At 38.3% G+C, this 24,035-nt stretch overlaps 2 protein-coding genes and 2 non-coding genes across 4 annotated transcripts; 3 read left to right on the top strand and 1 right to left on the bottom strand.

The window, feature by feature from the left end:
• Positions 1-35: 35 nt before the first annotated feature.
• On the bottom strand, positions 36-9,436 carry LOC141759832 (glycine--tRNA ligase). Its single transcript, XM_074622249.1, has 17 exons — positions 9,279-9,436; positions 7,826-7,927; positions 7,593-7,695; positions 7,344-7,485; positions 7,171-7,259; positions 5,827-5,903; positions 5,559-5,704; positions 5,328-5,477; positions 5,087-5,249; positions 4,287-4,451; positions 4,094-4,201; positions 2,644-2,789; positions 2,461-2,546; positions 2,258-2,367; positions 2,079-2,172; positions 1,143-1,333; positions 36-1,035 (listed from the first exon to the last, which is right to left on the bottom strand). The coding sequence occupies exons 1-17, from the start codon at positions 9,321-9,323 to the stop codon at positions 922-924; spliced, it is 2,031 nt and encodes a 676-aa protein (XP_074478350.1). The 5' UTR covers positions 9,324-9,436; the 3' UTR covers positions 36-921.
• A 2,252-nt stretch (positions 9,437-11,688) lies between these two features.
• Positions 11,689-22,896, top strand: LOC141759835 (glycine--tRNA ligase-like). Its single transcript, XM_074622255.1, has 17 exons — positions 11,689-12,012; positions 13,758-13,859; positions 15,638-15,740; positions 15,845-15,989; positions 17,438-17,526; positions 18,511-18,587; positions 18,689-18,834; positions 18,922-19,071; positions 19,172-19,334; positions 19,717-19,881; positions 19,969-20,076; positions 20,178-20,323; positions 20,406-20,491; positions 20,592-20,701; positions 21,038-21,131; positions 21,246-21,436; positions 22,395-22,896. Exons 1-17 carry the CDS (start codon positions 11,761-11,763, stop codon positions 22,518-22,520), a joined length of 2,253 nt encoding a protein of 750 aa, XP_074478356.1. The 5' UTR covers positions 11,689-11,760; the 3' UTR covers positions 22,521-22,896.
• Positions 15,398-15,532, top strand: LOC141760117 (small nucleolar RNA SNORA84). The gene has a single exon (XR_012592269.1). It is a non-coding gene; the product is annotated as a small nucleolar RNA SNORA84 (small nucleolar RNA).
• LOC141760118 (small nucleolar RNA SNORA84) lies at positions 16,109-16,243 on the top strand. Its single transcript, XR_012592270.1, has one exon. It is a non-coding gene; the product is annotated as a small nucleolar RNA SNORA84 (small nucleolar RNA).
• Positions 22,897-24,035: the final 1,139 nt, after the last annotated feature.

The raw sequence follows: 24,035 nt of genomic DNA, 5'->3' as shown, positions 1-24,035 counted from the left end.
CCCTCACGAAAAAAGAAAAAGAACCAGGCAGTATAATATGGTTTATTATAAAATGTTAACCAAGGCATATACAGTATTAAAGAAATGTATGAAACTCAAGTCCAAAGCTGGCTGTACCTGTTTTCTGCTTTCACAGTATCGGTGCTACACATCAATTGGGAGTTGCTGTGCAGGTGACAATAATACTGCTGGAGGACTGAGTTAACTCTGCAGCAACTGGTTGAGCTTTCCTCCAGTCTATGTGAAATGTTCAAATCTTTTTTGTCAACCTGGTCTCACGGGAAGGCGTATAAATAACATTACAAGGACATTCTGCATGTCATGAGGACGCATTTAGGCTTTTCGCGTGTCATTTGTAGCCTACGCCACTCAACAAAACTACGATAACGTCTGCAGTTGGGTTGAGGCAACAAAACTACTTACTTAGGTTTAGGGAACATTGTCATGGTTGGGCTTAAAATAAGTACATAAACTAAGTAAAATTCGTAGGAAAATAACGTGACATAAGTATGGAAAGCATGTGACAAACGTCACTATAAAACCTGTGTCAAACGTCGGTCTTCTGGTTAAAATTTGTGTTTGTTGGACCCCTCCACCTCCGCTCTTTCTTGCATTTTATTCTACGTCACTAGCTCTGAGCGTAGCATATTTACGCAGATGCATTTACATTGTAGTCAAACACACCAAAAGCAAGAAATGCGTCCTTATTGCATGCTAAATGCCTTGCGCATTATCGTGTCATTCATACGCCTTTTCGTGTGAACGGGCTGACTGAGAACTTGAATTCCTGATAAGAAAAAATAAATTTTTCATGTATGTAGAAATATAAAATTCATAAGGCTAATAAGCTTTCTGTTTAAAAAATGACTTTGGTAAAAACTTCATTGATAATGTGGTCCCTGTTGAGGAGTCCCAGTTTGGCTACTCCTTCTTGCTGGTCTCTTGTCCTTCAAAGATTGGGTACTTTCTCTCCACCTCAGCCCACGTCAAGGTGCCGTTGGCCAGATCTCGAACCATCCCTGGCAACTCGGCGACCTGCGATGTGATTTTGTATGTTAGAACAAAACAAATCTACAAATATGATACTACACATGCTCTATATTATTTAGTTCATTAAAGCTGCAGTTATTGGATTGCTCTACCTCGGCCCTGATCTGCCTCATTGAGTCGCGGTCTCTCAGCGTGGCCGTGTGAGGCGTCTTGTTCGCCGTGTCGAAGTCGACAGTGATGCCAAACGCCACCCCGATCTCGTCAGACCGGGCGTAACGCCTCCCGATGGATCCTGAGGAGTCGTCCACTTTGTGGGACACGCCGTATTTAGTCATCGCCTCAGCTTGAAAGGAGAAAGAAGAAGACCAAAATTAGTATCAGTTTGAATATTTAAGCTCCAAAGGGCATATTCGTTAAATATGAAGCTACAGCCAGTTAGCTTAGCTTAGCATAAAAACTGGAGTCTCAAAGAAGTCACTGCCCCCGGCTAAGAAATAGTCCAGCACATAACCCCACCCATACACAGCATGTTAGTGAGCTTCAGAGGTGCTCGTAGGCAGATTCTGTTATGGACTGAGCAAGGCTAGCTGTTTCCCTCTGTTTCCAGTCTTTATGCTAAGCTAAGCTAACTGGCTCCTAAAGAAATAGTCTGACGTTTATAGTAGTAGTTTTACGCTTATTTGAGTTAGATGAGAAGATCGACATCACCCTTATTAAATATGCATTAAAAGTGAAGCTACAGCCTACAGCCAATTAGCTTAGCTTAGCATAAAAACTGGAGTCTCAAAGAAGTCACTGCCCCCGGCCAAGCACATAACCCCACCCATACACAACATGTTGGTGATTTTTAGAGGTGCTGGTAGGCAGATTTTGTTATGGATAGTGCAAGGCTAGCTGTTTCCCTCTGTTTCCAGTCTTTATGCTAAGCTAAGCTAATTGGCTCCAGCTTCACTTTTAACAGACAAACGTGAGAGTGGTGTCGATCTTCTCATCTAACGCTCAACATGAAAGCAAAATAAGAGAATTTCACAAAATCATTTTTTAAAAACTTCATAATGCTGTATTGAAATCTGAAAGTTAGTACTCACATAACTGCTGGACAAACGGAGTAAACTCCTGGTTTGTGCTCAAAGGAAGGATGGAGCATTTGTACGGAGCTACAGTGGCAGGGAAGCTGAAATACTGGAGAAGAAAACAAGTAATTTAAGTTAAATGAAGCATAATGATTCTCACTCGGATCTCATTCCTTGTTGTGAAGCATTCTCACCGTCCTCTGTTCATCCCCCTGCCGGATGCGGAACGAGTGCTCGAAGATGGAGTACATGATTCTGCCGATGCCAAAGGACGGCTCGATTACATTGGGAACAATCTCCTCCACTGTGGGAAAATAGAGACGCTTGTTTTCCCACATGAACAAACTCACTGTTGTGCTCTACAGCTCTGACGGCAGGTTTTGGCGTCGCCTCTTACCGTGCACAGTTTTCTGGAACCTCTTCACACTGACCATGGCTTTGGTCAGTTTAAATGTCCTGCCCTGTGTCTCGATGCTGAACTCCCTACGGACATAAAACATCACCAGATTAACTCTGAATATAAATACGCACAAACACATTCACGAATAAACTCAATAGACTTCAGCAGTGATCAAATTACCCCTTTTCTTTGAGAAGCTTCTCCTGATCAGTGATGTAACATTCGTCACAGACAGCCAGGTACTCCAGAACCAGCTTGGCGTCTTTCTTGTAGGCCGTTCCGATGGCGCCCTTGTTGGGCTCAAACTGGACAACGTTTACCACTTTGTGGGAAGAAGTTAAGGAGTAAAACAGAGGAATCCAGCTTGCAAGCAAAAGAAACAGATCAAGGGTAATTAGCTTAATAAGGAAGGTAGAAAACAGCAGCAAATGATAGTAAGTGAACCTTGAGTTCAAGAATGAATCTCCATGCTCAAGTACCAATAAAGTATACACTGACAGTCCACTCCCAGCCTATACAAGAAATGTTCCTGTTTTGTAGCAACAGGAAAAGAGACACAATTTGAAAACTATGTTTTTCATAGGATGTATTACTTCATTTCATTTCAGAAGTATAACTAAACTTTCTCTCTTCAGCAGAAGAATGAAAAACAGCCTCCTAGAGTGAAATAGCATTCTGCAATGAAGCTCAAACATCCGAATGTCATGACAATAAGCAGAACACATTTTTGAGTGAAAGGTCCAGATTTTAAAACACTGCTGACTGTGGCGACCCCTGCTGGTAGTATCAGTAAAGACACTGGAGTACTAGACAATATTTCATTCTACTGGTGTCCATCAATAACATGCCCCAAAATTCATGGGCCGATTATTAGACAATGGGCCCTTGGGCACAGATATGCAAAAGGCCCCACCACCTCCTTACATAAGAGCAAGACACACAGACTTCATAGGTTGTTTAGCCTCTTTTTGTTGTTGTTTTGTGTCTCTTTGTAGTCGTTACCCATCTCTCTGTTTTTTTTTTGTCTTTTTGCAGTCATATTGTGTCCCTTTGTAGACATGTTGCATCTCTTTGTGGTCATATTATGTCTCTCTGTAGCCATTGTGTGTTTGTTTGTAGTCATATTGTGTCTCTTTGTAGACATGTTGCATCTCTTTGTGGTCATATTATGTCTCTCTGTAGCCATTGTGTGTCTGTTTGTAGTCATATTGTGTCTCTTTATAGTCGTTACGCATCTCTCTGTGTTTCTTTGTCACTTTGCGATCATATTGTGTCTCTTTCTATTCATTATGTCTCCTTGTAGCCATTGTGTATATCTATGTAGTCATATTGTGTCTCTGTGTCTCTTTGTAGCCATTTTGTGTCTCTTTGTGGCCATTGTGAGTCTCTTCCTGGTTGGTACGTCTCTTTGAGTGACATTTTGTAGGTGAAGGTCAGGGGTGAACTTTGGGCCCAAGGGCCCGTGCTCGGTAGACCTGATCAGTAATCCATCCATGCCAAAACTGAGTGATTGTAGAATGCATGTTTACATTGTTAAATATAAATTTTAAAGCACACAATATACTCAAATGGTTATAATTAGATTTTAGTGTGGTTATAAGGTTGTTGGACTGGGAGAATAGAAGGATATGGGTTCTTTCAGGGGCTTCTCAGCCACTAGAGGGACCTTGGTGGCTCTGGAGTGACACGAGAGGTCGTAGCAGGAGCGATCAGCACATCCCACGATCTCAATCCAGCCCTGAGAGAGAGAAACAAACTCATCTTGACTTCCATCCACAAAATCTACAGTCTGTGTGTGTGAGGATAAAAGAGAACATATTTACATAGGAGGTTTTGGACTCGGCGTCCCAGCAGTCACACGCGTAGTGAGCCATCTCGTTCTCCATGTGCTGACGGAAGCGCACTTTATCTTTGGACAGTCCAGCTTTGATTAGATAGAGGTAGATTCTTCCAATGAAGTAACCCAACACAGAGTTATTGATCACTCCCTGTAGCAGAAACAAAGAAGAGTTAATGATGACAGATCACCAAATACGTTGTAATTACAGCAAATGATCCTGTTAATCTATTCACTATTTATGTTTAAACTTAGTCAACATTAACTTAATATTGTTCTACCTATTATTATCATCACAATATTGGGTCTAATATATGCACGCATTTTGAATATGATGCTAAATCAATCTGATTGACAGAAAAAAAAAGTTTTTACAAGCAGTATCTTAGCATTTATGTAGTGAATTTCAATTAAATTCAAACTTAATTATTATAGTTTAGGCTATAAAACTAAATTATAGAGCTGCAAGTAACGCTAATTTTCATTGTCGATTAATCTGTCGATATTTTAAGCCCATAAAATGTCTGAAAATCGTGAAAAAAATCAGTTTACTGTCATAGAGGAGTAAAGAAAACAGAAAATATTCACACCAGGGAGCTGGAATCAGAGAATTTTCACTTAAAAAAATAATAATAATACTAATACTAAAACCGATTAATTGATTATCCCAAAAAAAATGTGATTTATATATAATTGTGCATAAGAAAGACATTTCTATTGCACATATTGTAACAATATTGAATATGTATATGTATATATATAATAATAAGTCAATATGACTCCAACCTGCTCCACAGCGTCTCCCAGCCTCATGATCTGTGCAGACTGGCCGCTGGTCTGAGCCTTGGAGGAGAACAACAGGATCTCCAGGTCGGCCACGTTGGAGAATTTCGGGTGGATCTTGTCGTTCGGGTCCACAAAGTGCTCGATCTCAGCCATGGTGAACTCTCTGCAAGCAGGACAAGTTTACATCGCACTGTGTAGTTGATATAATTTGTAGATGAGTGATGAAGGAGCTTCTGACTACCTGACGCGAATGAGTCCAGAGCGAGGAGAAATCTCGTTCCTGAAGGAGTTTCCGATCTGAGCAGCACCGAAGGGAAGTTTTCCCTGGTTGAACTCCAGCAGGCGTTTGAAGTTGAGGAACATCCCCTGAGCCGTTTCAGGCCTCAGATAGCTGCAAAGTCACACAGTTAGTTTAATACAGCTAATGTTTTTTTTTCACTTGAGACAGTTGAAGTGTTTCAGTGATCAGTACCCGGGCATGTTCCCCCCTGGTCCGATGGACGTCTTGAACATCAGGTTGAAGGAGACGGGAGGTGTGAGGTCATTTCCTGTGGCGGGAGACTTGACGTTGTATCTCACAAACAGGTCGCTCAGCTCCTGCTGGGTGTAGTTGTCCATCTGAAACAGAGAGTGAACCATTAGAGGGTTATTTTTTCCAACCAGCAGATGGCAGTTTATCCAGAAACTTCACACTTTGCTTGTGTGTGAATGTGTGTATAAGATATTTGTCAAACACCCACCTGAGTGATGACATCCTCCATCTCGGTCACCTTCTCTGCTGAGCATTTCTCGTCAGACATCAGTTTTTTTAAGTGAGCTGCGAGGAAACAAAACACCTCATTTAGCAGCTGTTAGTGGTTCAATCAGATGTTGACCTTGAAAGAAATAGATCCCAAGTGAATACATATTTTAATCACTCAAGTCTTAATTGTTATATTAGTTTCCTGTTTAGTTTTTTTTTTTTGCAAAAGGCCCAGTAGACAAAAAGAAGCAATGTCCTTGAAAAAACTGAAATACTGAAAATATTTACCAAGCTTTTGGCATTATAAGCAGTAGAATCTTTAATATTTTTTGTTTGTTTGCAAGCAACATGCTTCCTAGTCTATCTACTGTTGACCTCCTGGAGTCCTGGTTAATTTTGATTAATTTTCTTTGTATTCATTTTTGTCTTTGTTTATCACCTTTTAAACAGCTATGACTTATAATTTTGTCAATTTAACAATGTCTAAAGTCACCACTAACACACCCAAAATATCAGAAATAAACAAATAATTAATGATAATCATTAAAATATTACTCTAGAACAGTTCAAGGTTGTAAACATTTTTTTTTGCTTTTAATACACGCAATTACAGCTTTAAAAAACAAGTAAGAAATAAAACCATAATGCAGCCTATTTGCATGAAAAATGATTTTATCCTAACTTTTTTATGCCTTTTTAATTAAAGGTGTATATGAATGCCTCTAAGTCACTGAAAATAGTAATAATTCAAAGTTTTAAAAATGTCTTTGTGGCACAGACATGAATGAGATATTGAGTAAAAGCCCCGCATAAGCACTTTCAACTATTTTTCTCTCTCAGTCTTTACATGATGTTTAAATTATGTTACTATAAATAAAACATGCTCAGTGTGTTCACCTATGTATAGAAAGAGTTTAGATCGAGGAAATCCTGAAAAACCAGTCGCCCCACACTTCACCTCTTTACCTACAACTGCCTTGAGGTTATATAACCCAGTACGACAGGTAAAAACGTGTCCTTATAGAGGATCTTAAATATCCTGTTAAAACATGCTCTGCAGAGAATTCAATAAGATGGAAAACGTCACCAAAATCTAGAGGCAGGTTGATTATTATGATATATTTTGACGGTCTGTAATTCTAATTTATGACGTGCAAGTTTCAACTCAGTCATCATCTGCTCTGAGAACGAGTCTGACCTACAGGTCATCCTGCTCTTTAGGGCTGAAACCTGACACCTTGTTAGCACTGCAAGGAAACAATTGAAAGCTGAGGGGAGGACTGGACTAGGTGGGATTAGTTTGAATCCTCTGAATGATGTAGTAGTGGACGGACAAAGGCACCTTTGAGGAGGTGATCAGCGCGGTAGCACTCTCCGGTCTTGGCGTCTTTCACCATGTAGTCAGCGAATTTATCCACATGCCCCGACGTCCTGAGTAAGAAAAATACAAACTTTCAAGACAAGTTGAAATAATACTGTTTGTGCATTTTTTGGAGAGTTTTTGTTAGCTCCTACTTGAGGACGGGCTCGGGGGTCAGCATGGTGCAGTCGATCTCCAGGATCTGCTCCTCCTGGATGAAGTGCTGCCTCCACACCTGCAGGATGTTGTTCTTCAGGGCACAGCCCACGGGGCCGAAGTCGTACAAGCCACTCACACCTGAGAAACCGACATGCAGACATGGTGTCAGTGGTTAGCAATATCTTCTTTGAACTATGCATGCTCTGTCTTTTGTTGCATGGTTTTGGTTTTCATTTCTATTTTACCTCCATATATGGCAAAAGCCTGGTCGTAGAAGAACCTCCTCTTCAAGGTGTCCTCCATCTTCACTCTGTCCACCGTCTCATCTTTGGGCTGCAGAGCTAGCTCCTTCAAGTGAGGATTTAAAATGATATCAATTAGATTCTTTTAAATGACATGCAAATTACATAACTCAAATTGAAAGTGAAACCAAAAGGGAGTCAGGAATAGATTTAGCAGCAGTTTGTGAGACTCTGACCTTGGCTTCAAGAATCTTCTTCCTGGCTTTCAGCTCTGCAACAGCTCGGCTCACTTCCTGCTCTGTGGCGCTCTTTTCCTTCAATTGATGCACCAAATCACCCTGCAGAAAAAATACAATAGATTTTTCCTAATTGTCACACAAAACCTCAGAGAAAAACGTACACATTTGCGTTGTAATTGTTTTATATTTGCATATGTTATGTCTGTAATTATTGTTTAAAAAAATGAGAATTTTTCATTTACACACATGCAGTATATTTCTAAAAAAGAAAATATTATTAATATTTTTATTATAGGAAACAAGTTTGTTTCTTTGTTTTATTTAAAAAATATATATATATATATTGATGATCTATTATACATCTGTTATAAAGTGCCAAAATGCCTGTTTGGAGCAACAGTAATTCGTTTAACTTTAGTTTTCCCGCCATGAGGCTCTGTATTGATTGTCACACAAAACCTCAGAGAAAAACTTACATTTACCTTGCAATTGTTTTATTTTTGCATATGTTCTTTCTGTAATTATTGTTTAAAAAATTGAATATTTCATTCATACACATGACCTGTATATTTCTAAAAAATAAATGAATTTTTATTATGGGAAACACGTTTGTTTCTTTTTTCTTTTCTTTTTTATGCCTTTTTTCATTGAAAGTCTAAATGTATGCCTGTAACTCACTAAAAATATTCATAATTCAAAGTTTTAAAAATGTCCAGAGTTTAGATTGAGGAACTCCTGAAAAAATAGTCCCAATATTTAATTTATACACATGACCTGTATATTTCTAAATATCTATCTATCTATCTATCTATCTATCTATCTATCTATCTATCTATCTATATAAATTATATATACAGTATATATATATATATATATATATATATATATTTATATTTATATATATATATATTTGTTTTATTATTATTATTATTATTTTTAATTTTTTTTATAATAGAAAACAAATTTGTTTCTTTATTACAAACTACTATTACTATTATTATTATACAACTGTTTATAAAGTGCCTAAACACCTGTTTGGATCATCAGTCATTTTAAATTCACTTTCGTTTTCTCACCACAAGGCTCTGTATAATTTCTAGTCTTTGAAGATCATTTAATGTGAAACCTGTTGCAACAATGAAGCCAAACTACGTGCACATTTTTGCATAAACATTATTTTACATCTGTTTTCACTCTGACAGACACAGACTGTGCATCTAAATATAGTCTGCTAATGTTGCTTAGATGCAAAAATTAAATTCGTCTGTGTTATTTATGTGAAATTATCATTTTTATGATCCAAACAGACATATTTTTGAAGCATATAATATGCTCTAAAAAACTCTCCAATCAACACTTCCAATCGATTTAGTTGTTAATGGATAATAGTGGTATGCACGATATCTGATTAGTGTTGTTTGCAGGTGAGTAAGCAGGTAAAATGCCTCACCTGTTCCCTCACAGCCTCTCTTAAAGGCGCCAGTACTTCTTCCATGATGACACGTATATTCAAGTCTCTGCTCCTCCTGCAGCCAGCTGTGATCCGCTCTGAACTGATTTCTCTTCAGGCTTTCTTTCTTAAAGCTGAGAGGAAAACAAGGACAGGGTGGGAGGCGCCTGTTTCTGTTTCAGTCTGACTGCTGCTGAGATGGTCTTCTGAAACAAGAGCTTTCTGTTGCATCATCCAGGAAGCTCGGACAAAACTTATATTGTAAAGTGAGCACCTGCACGACCTTTCAATGGAGAGTGAACCTTTATTAACAGTACTTATTACATGCATCTGGAATGGCCGAGTTAAACCAATTGGTGGCTCCAGAGCACAAATAACTTGTTGGGACTATTTTGACAACTGGTTCCTCCAGCTCCTATTGTGCACAAAGCAGACTACTATGGCAGACTTATTTTATGCAAAGAGACCCAGTAATTTGGTCATTTGATTAAACACAAATGCATATAGGAATATGCAACATGTGAGCACAATATAAACTGAAAGAATAAAGATATTTAAGCTAGATTGTGACATAGAGCCCCTATAAAATATGAAGTAATAATGCAAAGGCCACATTAAAGGGGGGTGCTCCCAAAGCATATGGTTTGAGGCGCCAACCATTAACCACAATGTACCATGTTTGAGTCCGATGACAAAAATATATATAAAATAAAAACATTAAAAAAATATATAACATCCTATATATTACTATATACTTACTGAACAAATTGGCATATTTGCCCTTGCAGCCCTGAGCCAGTTGCCCACTTTGCCCAGTTGTTAGCCCAGCTGTTGCACTGGAAAATAAGTCCGAATTTTCATATTTTATCAATTGGCAATCCAGCTGTAGTGATAGGCAAAACATAATAATAGTAATAATAAAGAACCATTGGGTAAAAAATTGCTGCAATGATTTTATTCGGTGACCTTGCTGGGTGGTACCCTGCCTACTAATTTTGCAATATTAACTTGTTAATATTAACTAATATTAACTAACTTAATATTGACTTCCTTGTAAGACTTCCTGGTAATGATGAACCATCTGGCGCCAGCTAGTGGTCAAAGCTAATAATCAACATTAAAGGACTGCTGTTGTGTTATAATTTTAAGACTACCTTTAAATCTAAACCACCAAAATTGGATTGTTCTCAGAAAATAAGTGGGATAAATGTCACTTTCTGTTGCAAGCTGTGATATAAATCAACACTCGAGGTTTCTCGAAAACGCAATAAAAGTAACATTTACAACAGTAAACATTTTTAAAATGTAATTCAATTCCTATAAATGACTAAAATAAAATGTGTTTGTTGCAAATGTAAAGGCACAGAAACCTGTATCACATTAAATATGAAACTTAATTGCAGCTATATAGCTACTATACTGTATATACACAAAAATATATATCATGTTTTAAAATACATTTAGACTATATAATGATAAAATTGAATATAATAAAATAAAACATACATAATTACAAAATTTAAATACTACTACTACTACTAATAATAATAATAATAATAAATAAGTCATAATTTTTGTATTTTGCCTAACATTTCATCTACAGTTAGAAATAGGTTTCCATATAAATAAGACTCAGTATGATGTACTATATATATACATTTATTTAATTTAATTTAATTTAATTTAATTTAATTTAATTTAATTAAATTAATTTAATTTATTTTACTGTGATTTTGACGAATCTGCCAATTGGTCGTAGAACTGTCGTGGTGAAAGTGCTGGACCGGAGCGGAGGCTGCGTTTATTTGTTTCCAGAGATTATTTTATTTTATTTTATTTTATTTTATTTTATTTTATTTTATTTTATTTTATTTTATTTTATTTTATTTTACTTTACTTTATTTTATTTTACTACTTTACTTTACTTTACTTAATTCATTTATTTTACTTTACTTTACTTTATTCATAACTTTACTTTATTCATTTATTTATTTTATTTGACTTTACTTTACTTTACTTTACTTTATTCATAACTTTACTTTATTCATTTATTTATTTTATTTGACTTTACTTTACTTTACTTTACTTTATTTTACTATATTTATTTATTTAATTTAATTTAACTTAATTTAATTTAATTTAATTTTACTTTAATTTAATTTTACTTTTCTTTACTTTACTTTACTTTACTTTACTTTATTCATAATTTTACTTTATTCATTTATTTATTTTATTTTTACTTTACTTTACTTTACTTTACTTTACTTTATTTATTTTATTTATTTTATATATTTTATATATTTTATATATTTTATATATTTTATTTATTTTATTTATCTTTGTCGAATCAGCCGACAGGTCGTAAAGCTCCTGCTCCTGTCGCGGTGGTGAAAGTGCCGCACCGGAGCGGAAGCTGCGTTTACTCTGTCCCCAGCAGAGTGATTTCATCATTCTCTTCTCTCATTACGGAGGTCCATGCTTCATGCTTCGTAGCGCAGCATCAGCACTGCTGAGGAGGACCAGCACAGAGATCTCCGCCTTCTGTCCGGTGTCTACGGTCCGGTTCGTCCCGCAATACCAGCCCAGAAACCGGGCGTTTTCAGCATCAGTCTGCCTGAGTCAGAAGAAGCAGAAGAAGCATCAGAGTCTGAGGCTGCAGCTGGAAGAAGGACGAACCATGGACGGAAACATTGAGGCGATTCTCGCCCCTTTGAGGCTCGCAGTCAAAGAACAGGTAACACATGTTATCTCATAACATCTCCCACTATTAACCCAGTCTGTTTGTTTATGATTATACATCATTTAATTACCTCTAACTTAATCACAATCATCCTGTTAGCATGTTAGCTCAGCAGGCTAACCGGCTTCTTACCGAGCTGTCAATGAAAGAGGACAGCCATGAGCTAACTGCTAACTGCTAGCTGGCTGGAAGTCATGTCTGCACCCTTTGCCACGTTTCATCGTGCTGCTGCTGCTGCAGACATCATGAGCAGGGTGGGGTTAAGAGAAAAGGCTACGTTTAATGCTGCTACCAAAACAACAAATGGCTGATTGCTTTGTAAACATGAGTTGCTGTCAGTGATGTTTTTCTAAGTAGGGCTGTGCCACATCCAATCAATTTCAGCAAACATGCTGGTGTGATTTAATGCAAAAAAGGGAAGGTATCAAAAACACATTACTACTTTTCAGTTAAATAATCAACAATTATTTTATTCCAATAGGAGCATTAAAGAATGCTTAGAAAAACACATCAGTATAACATGTACTCAGTGGTGGAGAGTAACTAAGTACATTTACTGAAGTAATCAACACTCAAGGTTTCTCGAAAACGCAATAAAAGTAACATTTACAACAGTAAACATTTTTAAAATGTAATTAAATTCCTATAAATGACTAAAATAAAATGTGTTTGTTGCAAATGTAAAGGCACAGAAACCTGTATCACATTAAATATGAAACTTAATTGCAGCTATATAGCTACTATACTGTATATACACAAAAATATATATCATGTTTTAAAATACATTTAGACTATATAATGATAAAATTGAATATAATAAAATAAAACATACATAATTACAACATTTAAATACTACTACTACTACTAATAATAATAATAAATAAGTGATAATTTTTGTATTTTGCCTAACATTTTATCTACAGTTAGAAATAGGCTTCCATATAAATAAGACTCAGTATGATATACTATAGAAATACATTTATTTAATTTAATTTTTTTATTTCATTTCATTTCAATAATTTAATTTTATTATGATGTCTGCAGCTGCAGCAAGTACTGTACTTAAGTACAATTTTGAGGTACTTTACTTGAGTATTTCAATGTTCTGATCATCTCAGAGGGAAATATTGTACTTTTTACTCCACTACATTGATTTATTAATAACTTTTATTTACTGTACAGATTCAGATTATTAATATAAATATAATAAATGATGTATTATTATAGATTAAATTACCCAGCAGTATATAAAGTCATTAAAATTAGCTCCACCTTTACCAGCTGCAACATTAAAGTGATGAACACATTAATGCAGCAATAAGTATAATCCAATAATATACATTATTCTGCATAATGTGTACTTTTATGTTTGGTACTTTAAAGCTGAAGTAGGCGAGATTGGAGCAAATATGATTTAAAAAAAGGTCGCTATATTGTGACAGTAGTACATGAAACAGGTAACCTGGAAAAAATCATGTGCCTCTGTGTTCTCCGGTGCTCCTAACGGCATCTGCAAGATTTCACATAGTGGAGGAAAACGAGCAGTAAGAGCTGATCTGAGGTCTGCTGTCCAGCTGCCGTCTATAAGAGCCGGCTGTCAATCACTCTAAACTCAAATATGAATCAATATTATGTTACGTTAATGCCTATTTCTCTCCTCGAATGTTTTCAGAATCATCTTGTAGTGCACGGTTTAGCTGTCCGCCACTGGTTGAAGTGTAGACTTTCTCTGTTTTTAGGGGGAACTTGTGCGCCAAATGAAACAGGATGGAGCTCCTGATGTGGATGTCACTAAAGCTGTGGCTGAACTGAAAGCAAGGAAGAGGACTCTGGAGGCCAAGGTGAGTTGCACCCTAACTGTGGATTTGAATGCAATCCTATTGTTTGGCCCCCTCGGCACAACACAAAGCGTCTGGGTAAGTCCTTCATGCTGGTAGCCATCAGGCTCCACAACCAAGGCTGACCCCCATATGAGAACTATGAGGACTTTAAGAACTATACACAGCACTATATCTGCAACCATCTTGGACTCTTACCACTGGCGCACTTTACACTAAACATCCTTTATACCACTTTAGAGACTGCACATATGTACATATTACATTTATTTATTGACGGACTGCACACACTATGTTCACCCATTCACTCTGTATCTTTTATATCTCTATTATTGTTTTTATATATTTTTGTATACCTTTACCTCTCCTGTGTTTCACTCTGTTTGCTGATGTTGCTGCTTTGACACCTGAATTTCCCTCCGGGGATTAATAAAGGTTCATCTTATCTTATCTTATCTTATCAAAAACCTTGTAAATTTCTCTGCCAAAGCCTCAGAGAAGTTGTTGTGAAAAAAAGACATTGTAGATGAATATTCATTCACCACCTCCCTTGTCAGCTCTCCGTTTAATAACCAGGCTGTGCTGCAAATATTGATGCACTTTCATTAAAATCTGGAGCGTGTGCCAACAGTTTTCGTTCACTAATCATCAGCAGACTGGGGGAATGGGGTGCTGGTTTGAGATGCAGGTGTTTGACATCATGGCAGATTTGATGAGAGGATGTTACACATCTGTAGGGCTGACCCAAATGCTTTGAAGCACTGAAACAGGGGTGATGGAGACAGACAGAAGAACATGTCAGTCTGCCGGGCTGCACTACAAAGCTTCGAATACCTTTGAATATTTCTCTCCGAAGCTTCGAAGCCCAAAAAATGGTATTCTGGACAGCCCTACACATCTGATATCAAACATGGAACTTATTCAAAAATGATATGTAACATAATAATCTAAACCCAAAGGTCCACATCTCACACTCCTCAGAGACAGGGGTACACATCCTGTGTAAGACCACCTCGTATCGCGTGACCCAAGTTCTAATCATAGGTCACATAATGCGGTTGAAAGTACCAAAAGCTAGTAGTATCATATAAGATTGTTCCCAAAGATCAAGAATGCATTTCAATGCTCAGATATTCTAAAATTGATCCTGGTCCTCAAACTCAATCGTTTCCACTTCTAACAAGGCTTGTGAGCCAATAGTGGAACGACGTCAGCATCACGTGGTATCTCTGGGTCGTCAGTTAGTGTGGGAAAATGGCTGAGATTAACAGTAAGTGCCTGGCAACAACTTGTTGTGAAGTAAATTAATGTTGAATAGCAACTTTAAATTCACACGGCATTCTGACCTATGTGATCTTGTCCTCAAAGTAGGTGCCCTGTATTGCTTTTATCCGCTGATACAAATGTGTTTTTGTCATCATAAGATGTGTAAAAATTAAACCAAAAGTAATTACCTATGATATCATGTCTCCTATGGATGTTTTGATCATTGTTTATTTATGTTTATGTATATTTAATTGAGGATTATATTAGAAACTGCTGCCTTGTGGTTCCTACAGTCGGCTCCAAAGTGCTGAACTGTGGGTTTTTGTCAACAGGCGCATATTGATTCTGCGATTTTATGCATGGAAGCTGCCGCTATAGCAGCCTTCCATAGCCCGGTTGCAGAAACATTGATTTATACTTATTTTAACTCGTCTTTATAAGTCAGGTGTTTTGTCTGTTTCCTTATTATTTTCTAGGAGATGTGGACAAATGTATAAATATAATTCTCATTGCAGGAACTGTCATTACAACCCAAAGACGACATTGTTGACAGAAGCAAGATGGAAGACACCCTCAAGAGGCGATTCTTCTACGACCAGGCCTTCGCCATCTACGGAGGTAAGACTTGGAATGTTATGAAAAATGAAGGTTTCGGTTTGGGGTGTAAATCCCCGTACACACAGTCTTTAAGCCTTCTGTTACCATGCAGTAATGCTCCTCAGGTGTGAGCGGCCTGTACGACTTCGGCCCCGTGGGCTGCGCCTTGAAGAACAACATCCTGCAGGCCTGGAGGCAGCACTTCATCCAGGAGGAGCAGATCCTGGAGATCGACTGCACCATGCTGACCCCGAGACCGTCCTCAAGTAGGTTTCCTTTTTAATGCTTTTGTCTGATGCTTTGAATGTGTTTGATAAGAAGTGAAAAAATCATAACCCATCATATCATGTCTGGGTTTTGAACGGTTTTTGGTCACTGCTGAAGAGAGTGCCTCGTGGTTCCTACATTCGGCTCCAAAGTGCTGAACTGTGGGTTTTTATAAACAGGCGCATATTGATTCTGCGATTTTATGCATGGAAGCTGCCGCTATAGCAGCCTTCCATAGCCCGGTTGCAGATACATCAATAGGATGGAATTAAACATTAATAACTTTTCTGGCTGACATTACTGTCTTTAGGAGGCTGTAGCGGGCTCTTTTAAAGCTACAGTGTCGATATTGGTATCATATGAAACTAGACGACCTACTGTAAGGCATCCATTGGTACCAACCACATCATGCTAGTTTGACAAGAAGGGGTTAGGAAGGTAGGCTGAATTTTGGCGAGAGGAAAAACTGGTCATGTTCAAAGTTGTTCCTTGACCTTTGACCTCAAGATATGTGAATGAAAATGGGTTCTATGGGTACCCACGAGTCTCCCCTTTACAGACATGCCCACTTTATGATAATCACATGCAGTTTTTGGCAAAAACCACAGTTTTTTGAATGCAGTGTAAATGTGTTATTTTCTCATATTCTAAAAATGGTTTCTGCATAGTGAGGTCCTGAAAATGTTTTGGAATTACATAAATTGGGTATCACTGTAAAGCTGAGACTCTTGTGGATCCAATGAACCCAACTGTATTCATGTGTGATGTTAGTCCCCAAAGAAGCCATTTCATATCATTTTAAAAATTTGACCTCGCTGTATAAAATGACCTGTGGTGACCTCTAGGATAATCACAGCCTCATGAAACTTTACAGTCACAAACTAGAGACCTAGAGCATTCAGAGGATGGATGGCTTTCCCTAGGTAGATTGACAGTAAGGGGGTTTCCAAGCAGTTTCCAGAACAGAAGTGCTCGCCATCTAATTGTCGTAAAATGCAATTCTTGCAGAAATCTCCCTCCATATTTATTATGGAGGGAGATTTTATTGATAGTTTTTAACAATTCACGATAGATAAAAAAATTAAATTTAGCACCAAATCTGTTTAACAAATGGTATCAACACAAAAATTATGAGACATAATAGAGCATGGGAATTGCCATCATATACTTCAATCATAATGTTCTAAACCCTTATACACTTTGACGATTTATTATAATTTATTCATTCATGTTTATTACAGATTTATGGCTAGAACAACTTGACACACAGTGCTGAGCTGCATCTCAAATTCATCTTCAGGTTCCCAGCTTTTAGATGATGTACACCACTTCTATGTGACATCTACTGCTGACCTGCTGTCTCCCCCTAAAAACCTCCTGTCCCCTTTTTAAAAGATAAAAAATGGGTCTATGTGGGTCTCTAATGGTGTTTTGTTTGTTCCCTTATTCAGGACATCAGGACATGTGGACAAATTTGCTGACTACATGGTGAAAGATGTCAAAAATGGCGAATGCTTCAGGGCTGACCACCTCCTCAAAGGTAAGGCCTTTTGTTCATCTGCCTGTGTGTCTGAGTATATTTTGAGACTTACCTTCAACTGCAGTGTAAACTAGAGAGTAGTCACCCTGAAAACAACCTCAGCACAGGCCTCTGTAAGTTTCTCTTGTGTATTATTCATGGGACTCTGCAGAGGGTGGGATCATGGATGCGGTCCAAACTTGTGTTGTCAGTGGCTGCTGCTGGTTAGTGAAGCTCTTTGAGTATCACTGTAGCGCCTGAGGGAGAAAGGGAAGTGGCCGGACCAGCAGAAATCACACAGGGCTTCATAGCGATGCAAGCTGCTGGGATCACAGAGACTGGAGCTGTGCCAAAAAAGCCAGCGGGAAAAAATGAAATGTAGGGAGAACATGTCAGGACTTGGAAGCTAATTGGCTCAGATGATGTATTGAAACTTGAATATGTTATGTAATGAAAATATGGCAAGTCATGTCATGTGTTATCTGAGATATGTCAGGTGACATTGGACATCTCAAACCCACTCGAAAACCATGTGCATGCTGATTAGTTTCAAGCTCATTTCCACACTGTAGGTAGAATAAAAATCAACTAGATGATTGCATTTCCTGCAGAAAACGCGTGTTAATGCTGACAGCTGAAATGAATCTTAAAGCACAAATGTGCAATAGACTTCTAGAAAGTAGTATTTGGGGGAAATAAACTTTTGAAACTGTAACTCGTTAGACAAAATAGTATTTGTGTAGAATTAACTATTAATGTTTTTTTTAAGCATTAGGTCCATCCCTAGTTTCCTGTTAACATACAGTGAGAGTTGGGGGCTTTTATTTAAAAAAAAACGAGCCTCCTGAGCTTCCTGTTAAGAAACAGTTACTCTATGGGGCTTTTATTTTGAAGGGCGGGGGATTTTCACACAATGAAAATCATTCTTTAATTTGATCTGTTGTCTGATAAGCATTATCACACCTGTTTGTAAACGCATTGTTTTCGTGTTTCTGCGTCCTCCAGCTCACCTCCAGAAGCTGATGTCTGATAAGAAGTGTGCAAAAGAGAAGAAGGCCGAGATGGAGGAAGTCACCACTCAGGTTAACGGAGACAAAATGCTCTTCTTTTTTGAGTGATTATGTGGAAAAGCTGTTTCTGACAGGGTTTTAAAGGATTCACTGACTTTTAATATTATTTTCAGATGGACAACTACACTCAGCAGGAGCTCACCGACCTCTTTGTGAAATACAACGTCAAGTCTCCCATCACAGGAAACGACCTCACACCTCCCATCCTCTTCAACCTGATGTTCCAGACGTCCATCGGACCAGGGGGAAACATGACAGGGTAAAAAGAAACACAATACTGTAGAGAATATTTCCTTGATGTCGCATTTTCTATCATTGTTGATTTGATTTTAATCTAAATTTGCAGCTATCTGAGGCCTGAAACCGCTCAGGGAATCTTCCTCAACTTCAAGCGTCTCTTGGAGTTCAACCAGGGAAAACTGCCCTTTGCTGCTGCTCAAATAGGAAACTCCTTCAGGAACGAAATCTCTCCTCGCTCTGGACTCATTCGTGTTAGGTGAGACAGATCCACTGTGCCGCCTGCTGTCTGTACTCGTCTGTAGAGATTTGACTCATGACATTAAACAGGAATATAATCTCTCCACATTTCCACGCAGAGAGTTCACCATGGCTGAGATCGAGCACTTTGTGGATCCAAATGAGAAGGTCCACCCTAAATTCTCCAGTGTAGCCGACCTGGACATCACGTTATACTCCTCCAAGGCTCAGACCAGCGGCCAGTCTGCACAGATCAAGAGGCTGGGGGACGCTGTGGAGCAGGTTAGAATCACTACTATACACCCACCAAGTGTGAAGTCACTCAAATGAACCGTTGTTGAGAAAATCGAAAGACGGATTCCATCCATTTTAGTTAGATGATGAATCGTGATTTTCAAATATCTGAAATCCCAGATGAAATATGATCTTGTATCATAATATGAATGCATATTGCCCAGCTGTGGTATTATGATAACGCTGACTGTAATCCTGTAATAAATGTGATCTACAAAAGGGGTTTTAAGCAAATAAAGGATTTGACCAAAAACAATCTTATCTCTTGGCTCTTAAGTGGACCTTGAGTAAAGATTAGTTTTTGTCAAACTACTGTTTCAAAGGTCAAGACTGAACTTTCCCACTCATTGATTCTTCTGTCTCATGTCAGGGAGTGATCAATAACTCCGTCCTGGGATACTTCATCGGGAGGATCTACCTCTACCTTACTAAAGTTGGTATCGCCAAAGACAAGCTGCGTTTCCGACAGCACATGGACAACGAGATGGCTCACTACGCCTGTGACTGCTGGGACGCTGAAGCCAAAACCTCTTACGTACGTTCCATTGCAGCGTTATCCATCTTATGGCTCATCAGGGAGCCCACGTAACTTTTGCTCTAAGTAAATGCTTCTCCCTTGCAGGGCTGGATCGAGATCGTGGGTTGCGCTGACCGGTCCTGCTTCGATCTGCAATGCCACGCGCGAGCTACGAAGGTCCCTCTGGTCGCTGAGAAGCCTCTAAAAGAACCCATATCCTTAAACTGGAGCACTGCTAAAGAAAATCTTTATTCCATCAAACCATGAAGAACATTTTAAGCACCCAGTTGTTGTTCTCTTTAACTTCTCCACACAAAGTTGTAAACGTCGTCCAGTTCGAGCCCAACAAAGGAGCCATTGGGAAGGCGTATAAGAAGGACGCTAAGATAGCCATGGAGTATCTGTCTATGTGTGACGAGTGCTTCATTACTGAACAGGAGAAGCTGCTCAATGAGACTGGGTGAGTGATATTAACCACCGTCACACAGTACGCATGATGAAAGGTGGGGCTTTTGTCATTTTGTCATATTTTCACTCCGCAGAGAGTTCACCATCGAGTCAGAAGGCAAGACCTTCAAACTCACAAAGGATATGGTCAACGTGAAGCGATTCCAGAAGACTCTGCACGGTGAGATTTATCATTTTATTGTTGCATGAAGATATTGTTGGGACACTTTGAGCGACAACTTCTATAACACGGATTTTCTGTCCGTCTTTGTCGTCCACAGTGGAGGAAATTGTTCCCAATGTAATCGAGCCCTCCTTCGGCATCGGTAGGGTCATGTACACCATCTTTGAGCACACATTCCAGGTCAGAGAAGGTGATGAACAAAGAACGGTGAGTCGACAGTCTGGATCAACAACATGATGATGTTATCTATGATCTAGCATTGTTGGATATGCTGAGTGTTGTCCTGCGTTCTTACCGTTCATTTAACAATTCCTACTTTGCAATATGTAATCGCTAATCGTTTTTTAGATTTAAAAAAGTTTTCCCAAGCAAGTTGGCAATTGACATATGGGACTACTTTAACATTTAATACATGTCACATGGCAGCAGCTGCCTCATAGTGAAAGCTCAACCTAGCTGCCAAAAATGACCATTTTTGTGATTGTTTTTCATTAAAGAGTTTGTTTCCTTCATTATTGCATTTTTTGTTTTCCTTTCCTTCAGTACTTTAGCTTCCCTGCTACTGTAGCTCCATACAAATGCTCCGTCCTGCCTCTGAGTCAGAACCCGGAATTCATGCCCTTCGTGAGGGAACTATGTAAGTGCCCACATAATGATAACGTATATATACGCTCTATTTCTGTCTGTGAGGAGGGAAAACAACATGTTCTGCTGCTAGTGTCCATGGTTAACTTTGTTTTCTCTCTTTTAGCTGAGGCGATGACCAAAAACAGTGTGTCTCACAAGGTGGATGACTCCGCGGGATCCATCGGCAGGCGTTACGCCAGGACGGACGAGATCGGGGTGGCGTTTGGCATCACCATCGACTTCGACACAGTGAACAAGACACCTCACACGGCCACGCTGAGAGACCGCGACTCGATGAGGCAGATCAGGGCCGAGGTACAGACAAATCAACTAATACTTTCTACATCAGACACTTTTGCCTAAATTGATCATTTCTTTGTAGCACTTAACTATGCATGAAGTCACTTTCGGCGCTCTGTTGCTGAACTGTTGGATACTTTAACCACTCTGTACTGCAGTGACACACAGCCGGTTGAAAATCTGCAAAGTTTCCCTTGAATGAATTAGATCTCAGCCACATTGATTCGTAAATGAAAACGTTTTTGCCCACTGATATCCAAACACATATCTCTTCCGATCTCTCCATATTGCTCCGTTGGTTACTACGATCCACAAACTGTTAAATGCGGTTTTGGATTATTTTTTGTTAACACCCGAGTGCGTAACGTAACGAGTGCAGAATGAGTCATCAAACATTTGAAACTGTTTTACAGATTAGAAAAGACAAGGATTTGATGTAAAAAAAATATTATGATACTGATTTTTTTTTTTTTTCTTTGACATATTTGGCATATAACAAGAGGTAAATGAACAAATAACACAGGGACACAGGATTAAAACTGAGAAAGTGTTTGTTTTTTTTATTTCATGGGGACTTTAAATCAATACAGTTGTCTACACAGGCCACAAAACTGCTCACATTTCACTCAGGCTTTATACACATAACCACAACCTGAAGCATCTTTTCAGGTTTCAAATTTCTTCCTGTGTATTGGGATCTGAACACTGCCAAACAGCAGCATTGTGGCTGCTAGCGTGATTTCTTTGACTACGCATCATCATATGTAGACAAGCTGTACTGTGCTATGACTTTCTAATTTTTCTCTGTCAAATGAAGACGCTTTACACAATTCTCTTTGTTGCCCTTTAAGGTCTGCTTCAGGTGTTGACCTTGTTCGACCTTTTAAAAATGTTCATTAAACACAGAAGCATTTCAGCTGTGATCACACACACCATTTAACACAGTCAAGTAAACATGTTTCTCTCTCCTCAGGTCAGCGAGTTGCCCGTGATTGTTCGGGATCTGGCCAACGGCGCATTGACCTGGGCAGAAGTGGAGAGCAAGTACCCCATCTTTGAAGGACAGGAAACCAGCAAGAAGGACACAGTGGAAGAGTAAAGCTCACTCTGCCTGCCAGCCACTCCATGAAAATCCACGGACTTGTTGCATTATGCATCACCAGGAAGAATATCGTGATAAGCTATAGCGGCACACCGAGCCCTCCTCGCGTTCTCCGCCACTGCAGTCACTAAAAATGTCATGTATTCATCATATCTAACAGTTGTGGAAAAGCTTGCACAGGACTGTTGTTTCTCCGACGAGCAACATTTCATCCATGTATGACCACGTCAAATTATGTTTTAAAAGGGAGAGAATGTAATCAGGTTGTTGTCGCCAGTGGAAGGAAGCTTCCACCATTCCAGTTTTCAGGCAGATTGGATTGAGATGTTTAATGATTTCAATAAATACAACCAGCACTTACTGGACACGGGCATACAGCTGTAATGTTTTCTATCAAGGCTTCACACACTCCGCCACACACAGACAATAATGTCCAGTGGTCCACGTCACAGTGATCACTACTATAATGAGAAGTCACACACTAGCTCAGTTGAAAGATGGAACAAAATGAGATGGATTAGGGGCTTTGAAACATCATGAAAGAGTGTTAACAGCCTATTAAAGGCAAACTGGAGTTAGAGCCTCAGCTGTTACCTTGACAATAAGGTTTGTGGAAATGTACGCAGCTTGATCCGAATCAGAAATACTTTATTAACCCTTGAGGAGGAAACCAGGATGCAATTGCTCTTATATAAAAGCATATAATATAAATATAATAAAAATAGAAATAAAGGTGTAAATAACACGTAAATTATGTACTTAATGCTACAATATAACACACTATATGTAGAGAAATAAGAATAAGAAATGAGAAATATAACAAATATCTGCATCAAACACATACAATATCTAACCATTGTGTAAATAAAAAAATTAAATCATGAGAAGTGGGATCTGTTAAGTGTTAAATGCAGAAATAGTATAAATTAGAATTTCTTGAAATGTACAGTATAATTGCAGCATTATTGACAGTGTTTATTTATTTATTTATATTTTTTCTTTTTTGTGCCTGCCACCACCTCCCCTTTAGAGGACTAAATTTACTTTGTTTTTATTCCTTTTCAAATTAAAAGCCAATGAAGGAAAAGAAAAGTGTTAATACTACTAATAATCATAATCTTAGTCGAACCATATTTCTTAAAAAATAAAATAAAAGCAGGGACAAATAAGCTGGCCACCTTAATGACATATAAACAAACAACGACTAAAAACTTTCAAGAGCAGACATGTAAACAGACAAATATTAACAATGACAGAAAAGTATTAACACTGCATTTATACTGTACATTTCAAGAAATATTGTTATCAATTATCACAGTTTATCATGTGTAATCTGGCATAAATGTCCTGATGTTTCTCTGTTTGCATCCAAACTCATCGAGACCATTGGAGAGTGCAATAATCACGACACATTTGACCTCGCTTGCATTTCAATATGTATAAAAAGGGATAAAACTCCAGGTCCAAGTCTTGTATTAAGAACAGCTTTATTATCAGACCAACGTATTTCAG

The sequence above is a fragment of the Sebastes fasciatus genome, chromosome 21 (assembly GCF_043250625.1).
Source record: "Sebastes fasciatus isolate fSebFas1 chromosome 21, fSebFas1.pri, whole genome shotgun sequence".
NCBI lineage: Eukaryota > Metazoa > Chordata > Actinopteri > Perciformes > Sebastidae > Sebastes > Sebastes fasciatus.
Note: the sequence above shows the minus strand (reverse complement) of the source record. Positions and strands in the feature narration are given on the sequence as shown.

Excerpts from the sequence above, each read along its gene's own strand:
- LOC141759835 (XM_074622255.1), top strand. The coding sequence starts at position 11,761 with ATGCTTCGTAGCGCAGCATCAGCACTGCTGAGGAGGACCAGCACAGAG. Across the intron at positions 12,013-13,757 it reads GGCTCGCAGTCAAAGAACAG|GGGGAACTTGTGCGCCAAAT; the intron begins GTAACACATGTT and ends CTCTGTTTTTAG. Across the intron at positions 19,882-19,968 it reads CTGAAGCCAAAACCTCTTAC|GGCTGGATCGAGATCGTGGG; the intron begins GTACGTTCCATT and ends TCTCCCTTGCAG.
- LOC141759832 (XM_074622249.1), bottom strand. The coding sequence starts at position 9,323 with ATGGAAGAAGTACTGGCGCCTTTAAGAGAGGCTGTGAGGGAACAG. Across the intron at positions 7,696-7,825 it reads AGAAGATTCTTGAAGCCAAG|GAGCTAGCTCTGCAGCCCAA; the intron begins GTCAGAGTCTCA and ends CCTCACTTGAAG. Across the intron at positions 7,260-7,343 it reads ACCCCCGAGCCCGTCCTCAA|GACGTCGGGGCATGTGGATA; the intron begins GTAGGAGCTAAC and ends TTTCTTACTCAG.